The sequence below is a fragment of the Eleutherodactylus coqui genome, chromosome 5 (assembly GCF_035609145.1).
Source record: "Eleutherodactylus coqui strain aEleCoq1 chromosome 5, aEleCoq1.hap1, whole genome shotgun sequence".
Taxonomy (NCBI): Eukaryota; Metazoa; Chordata; class Amphibia; order Anura; family Eleutherodactylidae; genus Eleutherodactylus; species Eleutherodactylus coqui.
The window spans coordinates 43906043-43922939 of NC_089841.1; the positions used below are offsets into that span (position 1 = coordinate 43906043).

The window sequence follows — 16897 nt, forward strand, 5'->3', positions numbered from 1 at the left end:
ATTATGAAATTGCATGCCAAGTTAAAGAGAATACACAAAAAAATGTAGAGAGCGCCTCAAGGGATTGATGCCAAACCAGAATGTCAATCGATGGGGATAAATAAAAGTATCCCTATTTGTTCCTCATCTTCACTCCAATCCTTTTGAAGGAGAGCTGCAGAGAAAAGCTGGGGGTTCCGAAGATCAGTACTCCCCCAGATAAAGAATGGCAAAGTGTCAGAAAAGGTCTGTGCTCCAATGGAGAAAAGGCAAAGACTAGAGATGAGCCGTAGAAACAAGACGCACTGAATGATGGCATAAGGCCATTTTTTTTTTCATTTCACTCCACTTAGAACTTTTAAAAAGTTTTTCAGTACATTATATGGTACTTTAAATAGCCCCACTGAAAAATGCAACTCGTCCCGCAAAAACAACCCTAATACAGCGACGTCGATGGATAAATAAAGGAGTTACGATTTTTTTAAACGAAAAAAATGCTTGGTCACTAAGGGGTGAAATATAGAGATGAGCGAGTATACTCGCTAAGGCACATTACTTGAGCGAGTAGTGCCTTAGCCGAGTATCTCCCCGCTCGTCTCTAAAGATTTGGGGACCGGCGCGGGTGACAGGTGAGTTGCGGCGGGGAGCGGGGGGAGATAGGGAGAGAGAGATCTCCCCTCCGTTCCTCCCCGCTCTCCGCCGTTCCTCCCCGCTCTCCTCCGTTCCTCTCCGCTCTTCCCCGCCCCCGAATCTTTAGAGACGAGCGGGGAGATACTTGGCTAAGGCACTACTCGGTCGAGTAATATGCCTTAGCGATTATACTCGCTCATCTCTAGCAAAGATTCTTTGCCTTTTCTCCATTGGAGCGCAGAACTTTTCTGACACTTTGCCAAGTTAAAGGCAATGAGACTGTACCACTGATTCAGCTGCTTAGTAAGGACAATGAAAACCAAAATGTATCCTGCAACAAAACAAGTCCTCATACAGCGACACGGAGAAAAAAGGTCTAAAAACTTCTGACTCTCAGAATGCAGTTATACAGAAATGAAAAATCTCATTGTACCCTGAAGGTCCAAAGCACCACATCCTTGAGGAGTTAAGAGTTTTCTGCCCTCTGTTCTCTAGATAGGTTGTAAGTAGTTGATGGATGGGGTCCGATGCTTGGGATCCCTGTCCATCAGCTGATCATCCAGGCCACTGTCTAGTGACATGGGCTGGATGTTGTCATAAGCGGACAGGGGAGGCAGTGTCTGTGCTCGTTACACTCCTATTGAAATCAATGGGAGAGCCACACTGCTACAACACTTCCTCCTCCTTTCCTGCTCAGGACTGGATGTGATGTCCCTAACCAGCAGAGAAGCAGGAAGTGCAGCAGCAGCAGCGCCGCTCTCCTATTGATTTCAGTGGGAGTGAAGTCAGTGCCTGTACTTCATGTGCGACTGCTTATGACAAAGTCCAGGCCGCTGCACAGGCAGCAAGCCGGACAATCAGCTGATAGACGGCGGATCCCTGTCCATCAACTACTGATGACCTATCCAGAGCATACCCGGTTTCCCTGAAAATAAGACATACCCTGAAAATAAGACATAGCATGATTTTCCAGAATTTTTGAGGATGCAAAATGATTTTTCAGGCTTTTTGAGGATGCTTGAAATATAAGCCCTACTCCAAAATTAAGCCCTGCTAACAGTTAATTAAAAAAGTCAATTTAAATAATGTCCAGGCAGCTATAAAAGTTAAACCTTTTTGAACAAAAATTAATATAAGACACTGTCTTATTTTCGGGGAAACAGGGTAGGTCATCAGTCAAAAGGAGGGCAGACATCCCTTTCATAGACCTATCTGTATTTTTTCAGAAATGCATTAAAATTGCAGAAATGGCCACTGACCGTCTGATTTGTCTTTCCAGGCAGATGCATAAAGCAGCGGCTGGTGTGTAATGGGGACAATGACTGCGGAGATTATTCTGATGAAGTCTGTGAAGACAAAGTTCCACAGGAAGTTTGCCGCAATTTGAATATTGAACTGTCTGAGATTGGAAGAACAGCAGGAGACGGGTGCGTTATGGATCATTACTGTTTATGGCACCAGGCTGCTATATTCCTATTATATTGGGCATCAATACATTTTCTGGTTTTAGGTTACTAAATCTTAAAGAGGTTGTCCAGGATAAGACAAACATACTTATTTGCTTCCAAAATCAGTGCCACTCCTCTCCATAGGTTGTGTGTGGTATTGCAGCTTAGCCTTATTTGCTTCAATGGCTCTGAGTTGCAATAACAGATGCAACCCATGTGCTGGTGGTGTTCTTGGGAGAAAGCAGACATGTTTTACTAATGCCAGACAACTCTTTCAATCTCTGTATAAATGAAAAGTTCTACAACTTTCTAATAGACCTTGTGTTTCAATTTTTCACTATTTTCAAAAATGTGTTTTCTGTCAGTGAATAAGAACACTATTGTTTCCATTCAGAGGCAGTAACCCTGTACATAGCTAGTCGTGCTCTCAGCTGAGAAGTGGATACAATTGTATCCAGTGCAGACAATGCTCTGTGAGCTAAACAGCCCGGACTCCAGACAGATACATTGTACACAGTTAGTCCTGCCCTCAGCTGAGAAGTGGAAACAATTATATCCAGTGTAGACAATGCACTGTGAGCTAAACAGCCCGGACTCCAGAATAATACATTGTGCATAGCTAGTCGTGCTCTCAGCTGAGAAGTGGATACAATTGTATCCAGTGTAGACAGTGCTCTGTGAGCTAAACAGCCCGGACTCCAGTCTGATACATTGTACATAGCTAGCCCTGCTCTCAGCTGAGAAGTGGATACAATTGTATCCAGTGTAGACAGTGCTCTGTGAGGTAAACAGCCCAGACTCTAGACTGATACATTGTACATAGCTAGTCGTGCTCTCAGCTGAGAAGTGGATACAATTGTATCCAGTGCAGACAATGCTCTGTGAGCTAAACAGCCCGGACTCCAGACTGATACATTGTACACAGCTAGTCACGCTCTCAGCTGAGAAGTGGATGCAATTGTATCCAGTGTAGACAATGCTCTGTGAGCTAAACAGCCCAAACTCCAGACAGATACATTGTACACAGATAGTCCTGCTCTCAGCTGAGAAGTGGATACAATTATATCCAGTGTAGACAATGCACTGTGAGCTAAACAGCCCGGACTCCAGAATAATACATTGTGCATAGCTAGTCGTGCTCTCAGCTGAGAAGTGGATACAATTGTATCCAGTGTAGACAGTGCTCTGTGAGCTAAACAGCCCAGACTCCAGACTGATACATTGTACATAGCTAGTCTTTCTCTCAGCTAAGAAATAGATACAATTATATCCAGTGTAGACAATGCTCTGTGAGCTAAACAGCCCGGACTCTAGACTGATACATTGTACATAGCTAGTCGTGCTCTCAGCTGAGAAGTGGATACAATTGTATCCAGTGTAGACAATGCTCTGTGAGCTAAACAGCCCGGACTCTAGACTGATACATTGTACATAGCTAGTCCTGCTGTCCGCTGAGAAGTAGATACAATTGTATCCAGTGTAGACAATGCTCTGTGAGCTAAACAGCCCGGACTCTTGACTAATACATTGTACATAGCTAGTCGTGCTCTCAGCTGAGCAGTGGATATAATTGTATCCGGTGTAGACAATGCTCTGTGAGCTAAACCGCTCGGACCCCATACTGATACATTGTACATAGCTAGTCCTGCTGTCAGCTGAGAAATGGATACAATTGTATCCAGTGTAGACAATGCTCTGTGAGCTAAACCGCTCGGACTCCAGACTGATATATTGTACATAGCTAGTCGTGCTCTCAGGTGAGAAGTGGATACAATTGTATCCAGTGTAGACAATGCTCTGTGAGCTAAACCGCTCGGACTCCATACTGATACATTGTACATAACTAGTCCTGCTCTCAGCTGACAAATGGATATAATTGTATCCAGTGTAGACAATGCTCTGTGAGCTAAACCGCTCGGACTCCATACTGATACATTGTACATAACTAGTCCTGCTCTCAGCTGACAAATGGATATAATTGTATCCAGTGTAGATTTGCTTTTTTAATGTTTATCATATTTTCACATCTTCCGGGGTTTCTTAAAGGGTTTAACCACCTCTATGTGATCTTTTCTCCCAGCATTAATATCCTGGGGATGGAAACAAGGAGAAATCCTTTTGACAATGAATATTTTAATGGGGTCTGCAATAGAGTCCGAGATGGAAACACAAAGACTTATTATCGTGTACCATGGAATGCTGCCGCTCTAGTTTATCAGGTAAGACGGGTAACTGCATTTCATCTAAGTAAGACTCCTAAAAAAAAATCTGCTCCCTTTAAGCTCGGATCATATTCCCGAAAACCTTGCATGGGTGATATAAGATGCAGGGTCCTCTGGTCACATTTACTAAACCTCCCCTTGTCTTATACCCATGTCTAAGCTGACGTCATCGCTCGCCTGATCGCTCTCATGCAGCCTGTTAAGGCAGGCAAGCGCAACGCTGCCTCGTAAAAACAAGAATCATTTGGAATCCTTCAGTCTATCACAATCTCTGTATCAGCGGCCGAGAGCGACTCAAGGAGCGCTGTTTAACCGAATGATAAGTGAATGAACCAATGATGATATAAAACGAATGGCGAACGATTCTCATTTGCCGTTCAGTCATTGGCCGCATTTAGACAGAATGGTCATTGTTCACTTGTGCTCCTTCGAACGATATCACTGCGCAACAAATTTTTTACAATTTTCCTTTATTTATCCATTGATGTCGCTGTATTAGGGTTGTTTTTTGCGGGACGAGTTGCATTTTTCAGTGGTGCCAGTTAATGTACCATATAATGTACTGAAAAACTTTTAAATAGTTTTAAATGGAGTGAAATGAAGAAGAAAAAACAACCTTACGCCATTTTTCGGTGCGTCTTGTTTCTACGGCGCACAAACTGCAACAAAAATGACCTGATATCTTTATTCTATGGGTTAGAACGATTACTACGATACCAAACTTGTATAGTTTTTTTTTTGCTGTACTACTTGTATTTTTTTTTAAAGATTTATTTATTTTTTATTATTTTCTGCCGCCATCTCCTGCGCGCAATAACTTCATTCTTTTGTCCACATAGTTGTGCAAGGGCTCATTTATTGTCTGATGACTTGTAGTTTGCGTTAGTATTATTTTGGAATACATGGTTTCACAGTAGCAGGAAGAACACCTAGATGTTGGGATCAATTATCACAGGAAGGGTTCCACTAAATTCTAAAACTTAAAGGGGTTGTCCCGCGCCGAAACGTTTTTGTTTTTTTTTCAACCCCCCCCCTCCGTTCGGCGCGAGACAACCCCGATGCAGGGGTTAAACAAGAACACCGGACAGCGCTTACCTGAATCCCCGTGCTCCGGTGACTTCTTACTTACCTGCTGAAGATGGCCGCCGGGATCTTCTCTCTCGGTGGACCGCAGGGCTTCTGTGCGGTCCATTGCCGATTCCAGCCTCCTGATTGGCTGGAATCGGCACGTGACGGGGCGGAGCTACACAAAGCCGCTCTCCAGCACGAGCGACCCCATTCATAAAAGAAGAAGACCCGGACTGCGCAAGCGTGTCTAATCTGGCGATTAGACGCTGAAAATTAGACGGCTCCATGGAAACGAGGACGCTAGCAACGGAGCAGGTAAGTGAAAAACTTCTTATAACTTCTGTATGGCTCATAATTAATGCACAATGTACATTACAAAGTGCATTATTATGGCCATACAGAAGTGTATAGACCCACTTGCTTTCGCGGGACAACCCCTTTAACTTTTAATCAAAGAAAAAAGGCTAAAAAGGATTTATCCATTCAAATCCTCACAAGACACAGACATTCAACCACGTACAATTCCAATCAAATCCCCAATCGTGTAACGGGGAAAGTAGAATTGTTTAAAGAACCAATCCTCTGGCGGTGTTCTCTTGTCAACAAAGTCAAGTATGGAGACCGTTACCCTCAGCATCCAAGATTGAGTGTATATGCTGAGGACAAACAGGGTCCACTTGATGAGAGTATTGTTCCTATCTCTTACAAACGTCCTATATAAAAGGACAACCGTTTATAATGTGGTTAAGAATTGGAGCTCGTGATCTCGGTTCTGATACACGATTCTCCTAGCGAAAAAAAACGGCTGTCTAATGCGTCACACAGCTTAAAGGTATAAGGGTGACTAAAAACTGAGGAACTTCTTTGAAAGAGTATAACTAAGCCTAACAGGAGAACAAATGGTCCAGCGTCACCCTGAGTTGTAACACATGGGTGACTAAGGGCCAAAGGACTTCTAGTGAAAATATCAACAAGAAGAAAAAGATCCAGATAAACAAGTTCAATAGGTTAGAAAGATTCAAAAGGTTCGATTCAAAAGGTTCTACGCGTTTCAGCTACAGATGGTGTAGCCTCATCAGGAACCATAAAAAAGTCAGGGTAAAAAGACCTTGAAATATGAACTGCTAAATATGGAGATACAGGCAAGGAGGACGGGAGATAGACGGTAAAAATGAAATAACCCAGTTTCCCCAATAAATCAAGAACAAAATAATAAAGTAGCAGCACCAGCCTCAGTGGTAGCTGAACCGCGTAGAACCTTTTGACAGCCGTTTTGATTGGAATTGTACGTGGTTGTCTGTCTGTGTCTTGTGAGGATTTGAATGGATAAATCCTTTTTAGCCTTTTTTCTTTGATTAAAAGTTACGTTTTAGAATTTAGTGGAACCCTTCCTGTGATAATATTTTGGAATACATACATCTTTTTGATCACTTTTTATTGTTTTTTTTTTCTTGGAGACAGAATGATCAAAAAAGCGCATTTCCGGCGTTCTTAATTTTTTTTCAGACAGTGTTCATCATGTAGGGTAACTAATACATTACTTTGATAGATCGGACTTTTACGGATGCGGCGGTACCAAACATGTATTTTTGTTTTATGATTTGATTCTTTTATTTAGTCTAACCAATAACCTGTAAAACACAGTTCATTAATTACAACGTACTGCAGTGTTTACGCCACATGGAAACACCCTATATGTTACATAAACCTACCCGTATAGTGTTCAGTCGGTGCACAGTGTGTAACAGTGATTGTGAAATAGTTGTGCAACCACTTTTGTTATTCTTTTTATTAAGTGAGGTAAATAGAGAGCCGACTGGACTAATTGTATAGGCAGATTTCAAAAAAATACAATACAACGGCCATTGGATTACATTATTCCCCATAACTGGAAAACCTTATGTGGCCGAAAAAATGAATATCATAATTGAATTCAGCGCACTAAAGTTACTATAAGCCGCCTATCTGCTTATCGGTTTCAAAAATTGTGTTGCACAGTGTAGTTGTTCTGTCTAAAAGCCCCTTAACTGATATTAGTACACAAGGTGCCCACCACTTATTAGATCACAACCAGGCTCTGGTGAACTTCTCTCTTCATCTGTTGTCTACTAGGAATTTACATGAAACCATGCATTAGTGGCCGTTTAATCACATTTTAATGTATACTGACCATCACCTTTATTAACTTCCCTCGAAATTCTCCCCGTGACCCCGGAGCATAAAATCACGTGACAAGTTTTTCATGGATCAGTTTCACTGTGAATCCACATTAGATGGGAAAGTTCAGTGAGCTGAGCGATTTCCAACGAGGCCGGGTCATCGGTGCCAGACTAACCGGGGCTGGTCAGGAGCAGCTGAATTGAACACTGGTGCTCCAACGAAGATGCTTAAACACACAACCCGCCGTTTCTTAGCACAGATGGGATATAACAGCAGGCGACCAGTTCCAGCACCATTGTGTCTAAGGGAAACAGAAAGGCGAGACTCCAGGGGGCAAAAGAGCACAAAAATTGTATCACTGAGCAGTGGAGAAACATCACCTGGTCAGATGGATCCAAGTTTCTGTTGCCTCGTGCTGATGGAAGGTCAGAATTTGCCACAAGCAGCATGAATTGCTGACCCCTTCCTGTCAGCTGGTTAGAACATGTCAGCACCTCCATCTAATCTGCGGCAACTACAAGAAGCTTCCTGTCCGGAGGGGCCGATATTCCTGCAGGACGATGTCATCACTTAGTGGTATCTACACCATAATGAACTGCTGCCATTCTGAAGGGCTAAAGGAGTCCAACGTGCTACTAGATGGGGGCTAATAAAGGGGCCGTTCAGTGTATTATCTGACATTCTGTTTTACATAAGTGTTTTATGTATTTTATATCTTATTCCGATCTACAGACAAAAGCTGATAAAGCCTTCACTACTGAGACCTTCAAAAGCACCGTGGAACTGCTTTCTGTGCTTATCAAAGAAAAAACGGAACATTTTGACGCTTCAATTTCCTTGAAGGTGACACCGACAGAAGGAAACAAGGATGCAGTGAACCTAACGATGGGAGTGAAGCAGTTTAGTAATGAAACGCTTAATAAGCTGAAGGAGTTATCGAAAGTAGAGGTAAGTCCAACGAGGACATTTATACACTTATTGATGACCAGTAGCAGATGGTCTGCAGACATAGTGTTAGATATGGGTTACCACTGGGGGCGCCGGTGTCCGGTTGGTGCTGGCAGCTCGTCCTGGCACTGCGTGGGCCCGAACTGGTGGCTCTGTCCGGGGTTCTCCCACTCTAGTTATCGGTCACGCTGTGCTCGGGTCGGATTGCGCCACCGGGGGAAGGCGGCTTTATGATTCCCCCCGGCCATCATGTGAATTCTCCCTGGCCCTCTGGACAGGGAGTTCTGTATATACACCTGGCTGGTCCAGACTCTGATTGCCAGTGTTTGGTTTAAGACTTGTCTGCCTACACCCGCAATACTTGACCTGACCGTTTTGTGTTTGACTTCGGCCTTTAGTTTGACTCTGCCTTTGGTTTGCGCTTCTGTACTCCACATGTGACTTTCAGTTTGGCCCTGCTTGTTTACGACTATTCTCTTGTCTGCTGCCTTTTTGGCTTTCTGTCAGTTACACAGTGCTCCCCTGCTGGTTCCCCTGTCCCTCCTTCCTTGGGGTCCCTGTCACTAGTGCAGCGCAGGGACTGTCGCCCAGTTGTTACCCTTGGGGCCTAGCCCAGGGGCGGCAAGTAGGGAGGGACACGGGAGAGGGTTGGCGTAGGGATCCCCTGTCCATCTGCCCTGGCCAGCCCAAACACATAGGTTATCTGGCCCCTTAGATTTTGGCCATCTATTACTCCGCAACCAGATATGACTTTATAATGACTGTCTGCTCTTACAAAATAAAGCAGGACATTGTGCTGCACTGCTCACTAGCGCCCCTTACAGCAGTTCCTTGATAAGCATTGGCTGAGTATTTATTAAAATGATCAAAATGATGTATCACATGTCTAGCAAGGCTATCACAATGCAAGATAGTTTCCTATTCCTTATATAATCTACAATGGGTTCGGGAAGTCTTCAGATTCTTTCACTTTTTTACATTTTGTTATGTTGCGGCCTTGTAGAAAATAAAAAGAAATGTTTTTCCCATCATTTGCATTTTTTTTAAATTAAAAAACTAACATTTTGCGCTGACCAAAGCATTCACACCCTTTGGTATGACTCTTGAAATTTAGCTTTGGGGGCTTCCTATTTTTCTTGATCATCTTTGAGATGTTTCTACACCTTGATTGGAGTCACCTATGGGGAATTCAGTTGATTGGACATAATTTTAAAAGATACCCCTGTGTATATAAGGCCTCACAGCTCACAAAGCATATTAGAGCCAAAACCAAGCCATGAGGAGGAAATAACTGCCTGTAGAGCTCAGAGACAGGATTGTGTGGAGGCGCAGATCTGGAGAAAGTATGAAAACATTTCTGCTGCACTGAAAGTTCCCAAGAGCCCAGCGGCCTCCATAATTCTTACATGGAAGAAGTTTGGAACAACCAGGATTCTTCCCAGAGCTGCCGACCCCCCAAACTAAGTAATCGGGGGAGAAGGACCTTAGTAAGAGGTGATCAAGAACCTAATGCTCACTCTGGCTGAGTTCCAAAGATCCTGTGTGCAGATGGGAGAAACTTCCAGAAGGTCAACCATCACTGCAGCCTCCACCAATCTGGGCTTTATGGCAGAGGGGTAGAAAGAAGCCTCCTCAGTAAAAGACACATAAAAACTGCCTGGAGTTACCAAAAATCACCTAAAAGACCCTCAGACTGTGAGAAACAAGATTCTTCGGTCTGATGGAACCAAGATGGAACCTTATTAGCCTCAATTCTAAGCGCTATTTCTGGAGGAAACCAGGCGCCGCTCATCACCTGCCCAATACCATCCCTATAGTAACACCTGGTGGTGGCAGCATCATGCTGGGGAACAGGGAGACCGGTCAGGGTGGATGGAAAGCTGCATGGAGCAAAGTACAGAGATATTCTTAATGATAACCTGATCCAGAGCGTGAGGGACCTCAGACTAGGCAGAAGGTTTACCTTCCAACAAGACAATGATCCTAAGTACAAGGCCAAGACATCACAGGAGGGGCTTAGGGACAAACTATATGAATGTCCTTGAGTGGCCCCGCCAGAGAGCTGAATTGAACCCAATCAAACATCTCTGGAGAGACCTGAAAATGGCTGTCCACAGACGGCCCCCATCCAACCTGATAGAGCTTGAGAGGAGCTATACAGCAGAATGGCAGAAAATCCCCAAATGCAGGTGTGCAAACCTTGTGGCATCATACCCAAGAAGACTGGAGGCAGAAATCGCTGCCAAGGTGCTTCAACTAAGTACTGAGTACAGGGTGTGAATCAGGGGCGTACCTAAAGGCTAAGGGGCCTGGGTGCAAAAGTTCAGCTGGGCGCCCCCCTCCTCCATTTGTGACCGCACCTATACCTAAACCGTGCTAATTTACAAACATGATGCAGCCCCTTGGCGTAAGCCTTCTCATCGGGACTCCTTTCCTTGACTACGTGAAAACCTGTTGGTAATGTCTTAGGCTGCTTTCACACGGCCGCAAAAATTGCGCGAGATTTGTGCGTTGCAAGACCCACAAACCGCACATGAATATGACCCCATTGTTTTGAATGCAATCATACACAGGAGCGATGTGTTTTGTATTTTCTCTGCATCACATGAGAATATGATGATGTGATGGGAGCTGGTTTTAACACAACAACCCCTCACATCCATGTGCACAGCACACGTTGGCGAGTGTGATATGGGGCATAGTTTCACGGCCCAATATCAGACTCACTCGTGTGAAATTAGCCTAAGACGGGCTGCACATGGCTGGATTTGCATTGCGGAATATAGAGCTGGCATCCGCCTACGGATTCTGCAGCATGTACCGCATGCTATGGAAAAGCGTTTTTTCCTTTACACGAGCGGAAAGCAATTGCGGTTTTCCGCTCACAGAGGAAAAATCACGGCATGCTCTATTTTAGTGCGGATTCTGCATGGACGGCCTCCATTGAACTCAATGTAAGCCGTGCGACCCGCTGCCCTGACATTGCGGAAAAGTCGCAGGCACACGCGTCATGTCCTCCTAGCGACGGCGCTGGAAAGTCAGTGATTAAAAGAAAAAACTGCACGGGCCCGACGGCTCGCCTTGTGGACCATCCGCAGTACAGGAAAAAGAAAAATTACAGGTACGCGTGTATGCCAGCGGGGCACAGGGTTGGATTCCACCGCGGGCGCACGCATGCAGAATCTGACCCAGTTGTGTGCAGCCAGCCTAACACTGTGTGCATGGATTTTGTTGCATTTTTGGACCACAATTAAAATCACACCCAAAAGCCGCATGCACTATTATAAACCGCACGTGGATTCAACCAGTACATGCAGGTTTGAAACTGCATGCAGGTTTCTGATGTGTTTTTCAGTTGTGTGTAAAGTGTTCAAATATATAGTATATACCCAGGTTATACCAGTTGTACATATATAACTATATACAGTATATACCCAGGTTATACCAGTTGTACATGTATAACTATATACAGTATATACCCAGGTTATACCAGTTGTACATGTATAATTATATACAGTATATACCCAGGGTTTACCAGCTGTACATATACAGTATAATTATATACAGTATATACCCAGGTTACACCAGCTGTATATATATAACTATACACAGTATATACCTAGGTTATACCAGCTATACATATATAATTATATACAGTATATACCCAGGTTATACCAGCTATACATATAATTATATACAGGAGAGGTAGAACTTATACTAGCTGTACATATATAATTATATACAGGAGAGGTATAACTTATACCAGCTGTACATATATAATTATATACAGTATATACCCAGGTTATACCAGCTGTACATATATAATTATATACAGTATATACCCAGGTTATACCAGCTATACATATATAATTATATACAGGAGAGGTATAACTTATACTAGCTGAACATATATAATTATATACAGGAGAGGTATAACTTTTATACTAGCTGTGCATATATAATTATATACAGGAGAGGTATAACTTATACCAGATGCACATATATAATTATATACAGTATATACCCAGGTTATACCAGCTGTACATATATAATTATATACAGTATATACCCAGGTTATACCAGCTGTACATATATAATTATATACAGTATATACCCAGGTTACACCAGCTGTACCTATATAACTATACACAGTTTATACTCAGGTTATACAAGCTATACATATATAATTATATACAGGAGAGGTATAACTTATACTAGCTGTACATATATAATTATATACAGGAGAGGTATAACTTATACCAGCTGTACATATATAATTATATACAGTATATACCCAGGTTATACCAGCTATACATATATAATTATATACAGTATATACCCAGGTTATACCAGCTATGCATATATAATTATATACAGGAGAGGTATAACTTATACTAGCTGTACATATATAATTATATACAGGAGAGGTATAACTTATACCAGATGCACATATATAATTATATACAGGAGAGGTATAACTTATACTAGCTGTACATATATAATTATATACAGTATATACCCAGGTTATACCAGCTGTACATATATAATTATATACAGTATATATCCAGGTTATACCAGCTATACATATATAATTATATACAGTATATACCCAGGTTATACCAGCTATACATATAATTATATACAGGAGAGGTAGAACTTATACTAGCTGTACATATATAATTATATACAGGAGAGGTATAACTTATACCAGCTGTACATATATAATTATATACAGTATATACCCAGGTTATACCAGCTGTACATATATAATTATATACAGTATATACCCAGGTTACACCAGCTGTACCTATATAACTATACACAGTTTATACTCAGGTTATACAAGCTATACATATATAATTATATACAGTATATACCCAGGTTATACCAGCTATACATATATAATTATATACAGTATATTCCCAGGTTATACCAGCTATACATATATAATTATATACAGGAGAGGTATAACTTATACTAGCTGTACATATATAATTATATACAGGACAGGTATAACTTATACCAGCTGTACATATATAATTATATACAGTAAATACCCAGGTTATACCAGCTATACATATATAATTATATACAGTATATACCCAGGTTATACCAGCTATGCATATATAATTATATACAGGAGAGGTATAACTTATACTAGCTGTACATATATAATTATATACAGGAGAGGTATAACTTATACCAGATGCACATATATAATTATATACAGTATATACCCAGGTTATACCAGCTGTACATATATAATTATATACAGTATATACCCTGGTTATACCAGCTATACATATATAATTATATACAGGAGAGGTAGAACTTATACTAGCTGCACATATATAATTATATACAGGAGAGGTATAACTTATATCAGCTGTACATATATAATTATATACAGTATATACCCAGGTTATACCACCTATACATATGTAATTATATACAGTATATTCCCAGGTTATACCAGCTATACATATATAATTATATACAGGAGAGGTACAACTTATACTAGCTGTACATATATAATTATATACAGGAGAGGTATAACCTATACCAGCTGTAAATGTATAATTATATACAGAAGATACCCAGGTTATACCAGCTGTACATATATAATTATATACAGTATATATCCAGGTTATGCCAGCTGTACATATATAATTATATACAGGAGAGGTATAACTTATACCAGCTGTACATGTATAATTATATACAGGAGATACCCAGGTTATACCAGCTGTACATATATAATTATATACAGTATATACCCAGGTTATACCAGCTATACATATATAATTATATACAGTATATACCCAGGTTATACCAGCTATACATATATAATTATATACAGGAGAGGTAGAACTTATACTAGCTGTACATATATAATTATATACAGGATAGGCATAACTTATACCAGCTGTACATATATAATTATATACAGTATATACCCAGGTTATACCAGCTGTACATATATAATTATATACGGTATATACCCAGGTTATACCAGCTATACATATATAATTACATACAGGAGAGGTCTAACTTATACCAGCTGTACATATATAATTATATACAGTATATACCCAGGTTATACCAGCTGTACATATATAATTATATACAGTATATACCCAGGTTATACCAGCTATACATATATAATTATATACAGGAGAGGTATAACTTATACTAGCTGTACATATATAATTATATACAGGAGAGGTATAACTTATACCAGCTGTACATGTATAATTATATATAGGAGATACCCAGGTTATACCAGCTGTACATATATAATTATATACAGTATATATCCAGGTTATACCAGCTGTACATATATAATTATATACAGTATATACCCAGGTTATACCAGCTGTACATATAATTATATACAGGAGAGGTATAACTTATACCAGCTGCACATATATAATTATATACAGGAGATAAACAGGTTACACCAGCATGCTCCATATTACTATATACAGGATGTATATCCCCCAAATTTTATGTACGGAATCTAAATCTCTCACTTCCCAATGTCATAGAAACTTAAATTTGGCATGAGCATTGATTATGTCATAAATAGGAAAAGCTAATGGGTCCCAACTTGATTATTCAATTCTAAGCGCCAAAGAATTAGCGTCCAAATTGTACGTACGGAATCTAATTCTCTCACTTTCCAATGTCATAGAAACCTGAAATTTGGCAAGAGCATTGATTATGTCATAAATAAGTAAAGTTAATGGGTCCCAACTCGATTATTCAATTCTAAGCGCAAAAGAAGTAGCGTCCAAATTTTACGTACGGAATCTAATTCTCTCACTTCCTGATGTCATTAAAACTTGAAATTTGGCACAAGCATTGATTATGTCATAAATAGGAAAAGTTAATCGGTCCTAACTCAATTATTAAATTCTAAGCGCAAAAGAATTAGCGTCCAAATTGTACGTACGGAATCTAATTCTCTCACTTCCCAATGTCATAGAAACCTGAAATTTGGCACGAGCATTGATTATGTCATAAATAGGTAAAGTTAATGGGCCCCAACTAGATTATTCAATTCTAAGCGCAAAAGAAGTAGCGTCCAAATTTTACGTACGGAATCTAATTCTCTCACTTCTCGATGTCATTAAAACTTGAAATTTGGCACAAGCATTGATTATGTCATAAATAGGAAAAGCTAATGGGTCCCAACTCGATTATTCAATTCTAAGCGCAAAAGAAGTAGCGTCCAAATTTTACGTACGGAATCTAATTCTCTCACTTCCTGATGTCATTAAAACTTGAAATTTGGCACAAGCATTGATTATGTCATAAATAGGAAAAGTTAATCGGTCCTAACTCAATTATTAAATTCTAAGCGCAAAAGAATTAGCGTCCAAATTGTACGTACGGAATCTAATTCTCTCACTTCCCAATGTCATAGAAACCTGAAATTTGGCACGAGCATTGATTATGTCATAAATAGGTAAAGTTAATGGGCCCCAACTAGATTATTCAATTCTAAGCGCAAAAGAAGTAGCGTCCAAATTTTACGTACGGAATCTAATTCTCTCACTTCTCGATGTCATTAAAACTTGAAATTTGGCACAAGCATTGATTATGTCATAAATAGGAAAAGCTAATGGGTCCCAACTCGATTATTCAATTCTAAGTGCAAAAGAATTAGCGTCCAAATTTTACGTACAGAATCTAATTCTCTCACTTCCCGATGTAATATAGCACAAGTATTGATTGTATCATAAATAGGAAAAGTTAAAGGGTCCCAACTCGATTATTCAATTCTAAGCGCCAAAGAATTAGCGTCCAAATTGTACGTACGGAATCTAATTCTCTCACTTCCCAATGTCATAGAAACCTGAAATTTGGCACGAGCATTGATTATGTCATAAATAGGTAAAGTTAATAGGTCCCAAATCAATTATTCTATTCTAAGTGCAAAAGAAGTAGCGTCCAAATTTTACGTACGGAATCTAATTCTCTCACTTCCCGATGTCATTAAAACTTGAAATTTGGCACAAGCATTGATTATGTCATAAATAGGAAAAGTTAATCGGTCCTAACTCAATTATTAAATTCTAAGCGCAAAAGAATTAGCGTCCAAATTGTACGTACGGAATCTAATTCTCTCACTTCCCAATGTCATAGAAACCTGAAATTTGGCACGAGCATTGATTATGTCATAAATAGGTAAAGTTAATGGGCCCCAACTAGATTATTCAATTCTAAGCGCAAAAGAAGTAGCGTCCAAATTTTACGTACGGAATCTAATTCTCTCACTTCTCGATGTCATTAAAACTTGAAATTTGGCACAAGCATTGATTATGTCATAAATAGGAAAAGCTAATGGGTCCCAACTCGATTATTCAATTCTAAGCGCCAAAGAATTAGCGTCCAAATTGTACGTACGGAATCTAATTCTCTCACTTCCCAATGTCA

At 40.4% G+C, this 16897-nt stretch overlaps 1 protein-coding gene across 1 annotated transcript in view; it reads left to right on the top strand.

Moving 5' to 3' along the window:
* C9 (complement C9) overlaps nt 1-16897 on the top strand; it is a 51199-nt gene that overhangs the window by 19623 nt on the left and 14679 nt on the right. Inside the window, exons 5-7 of the mRNA XM_066602395.1 lie at nt 1889-2036; nt 4138-4276; nt 8240-8455. Of these exons, the coding sequence (XP_066458492.1) occupies nt 1889-2036; nt 4138-4276; nt 8240-8455 (503 nt within the window). The remainder of the gene's footprint in view (nt 1-1888; nt 2037-4137; nt 4277-8239; nt 8456-16897) is intronic.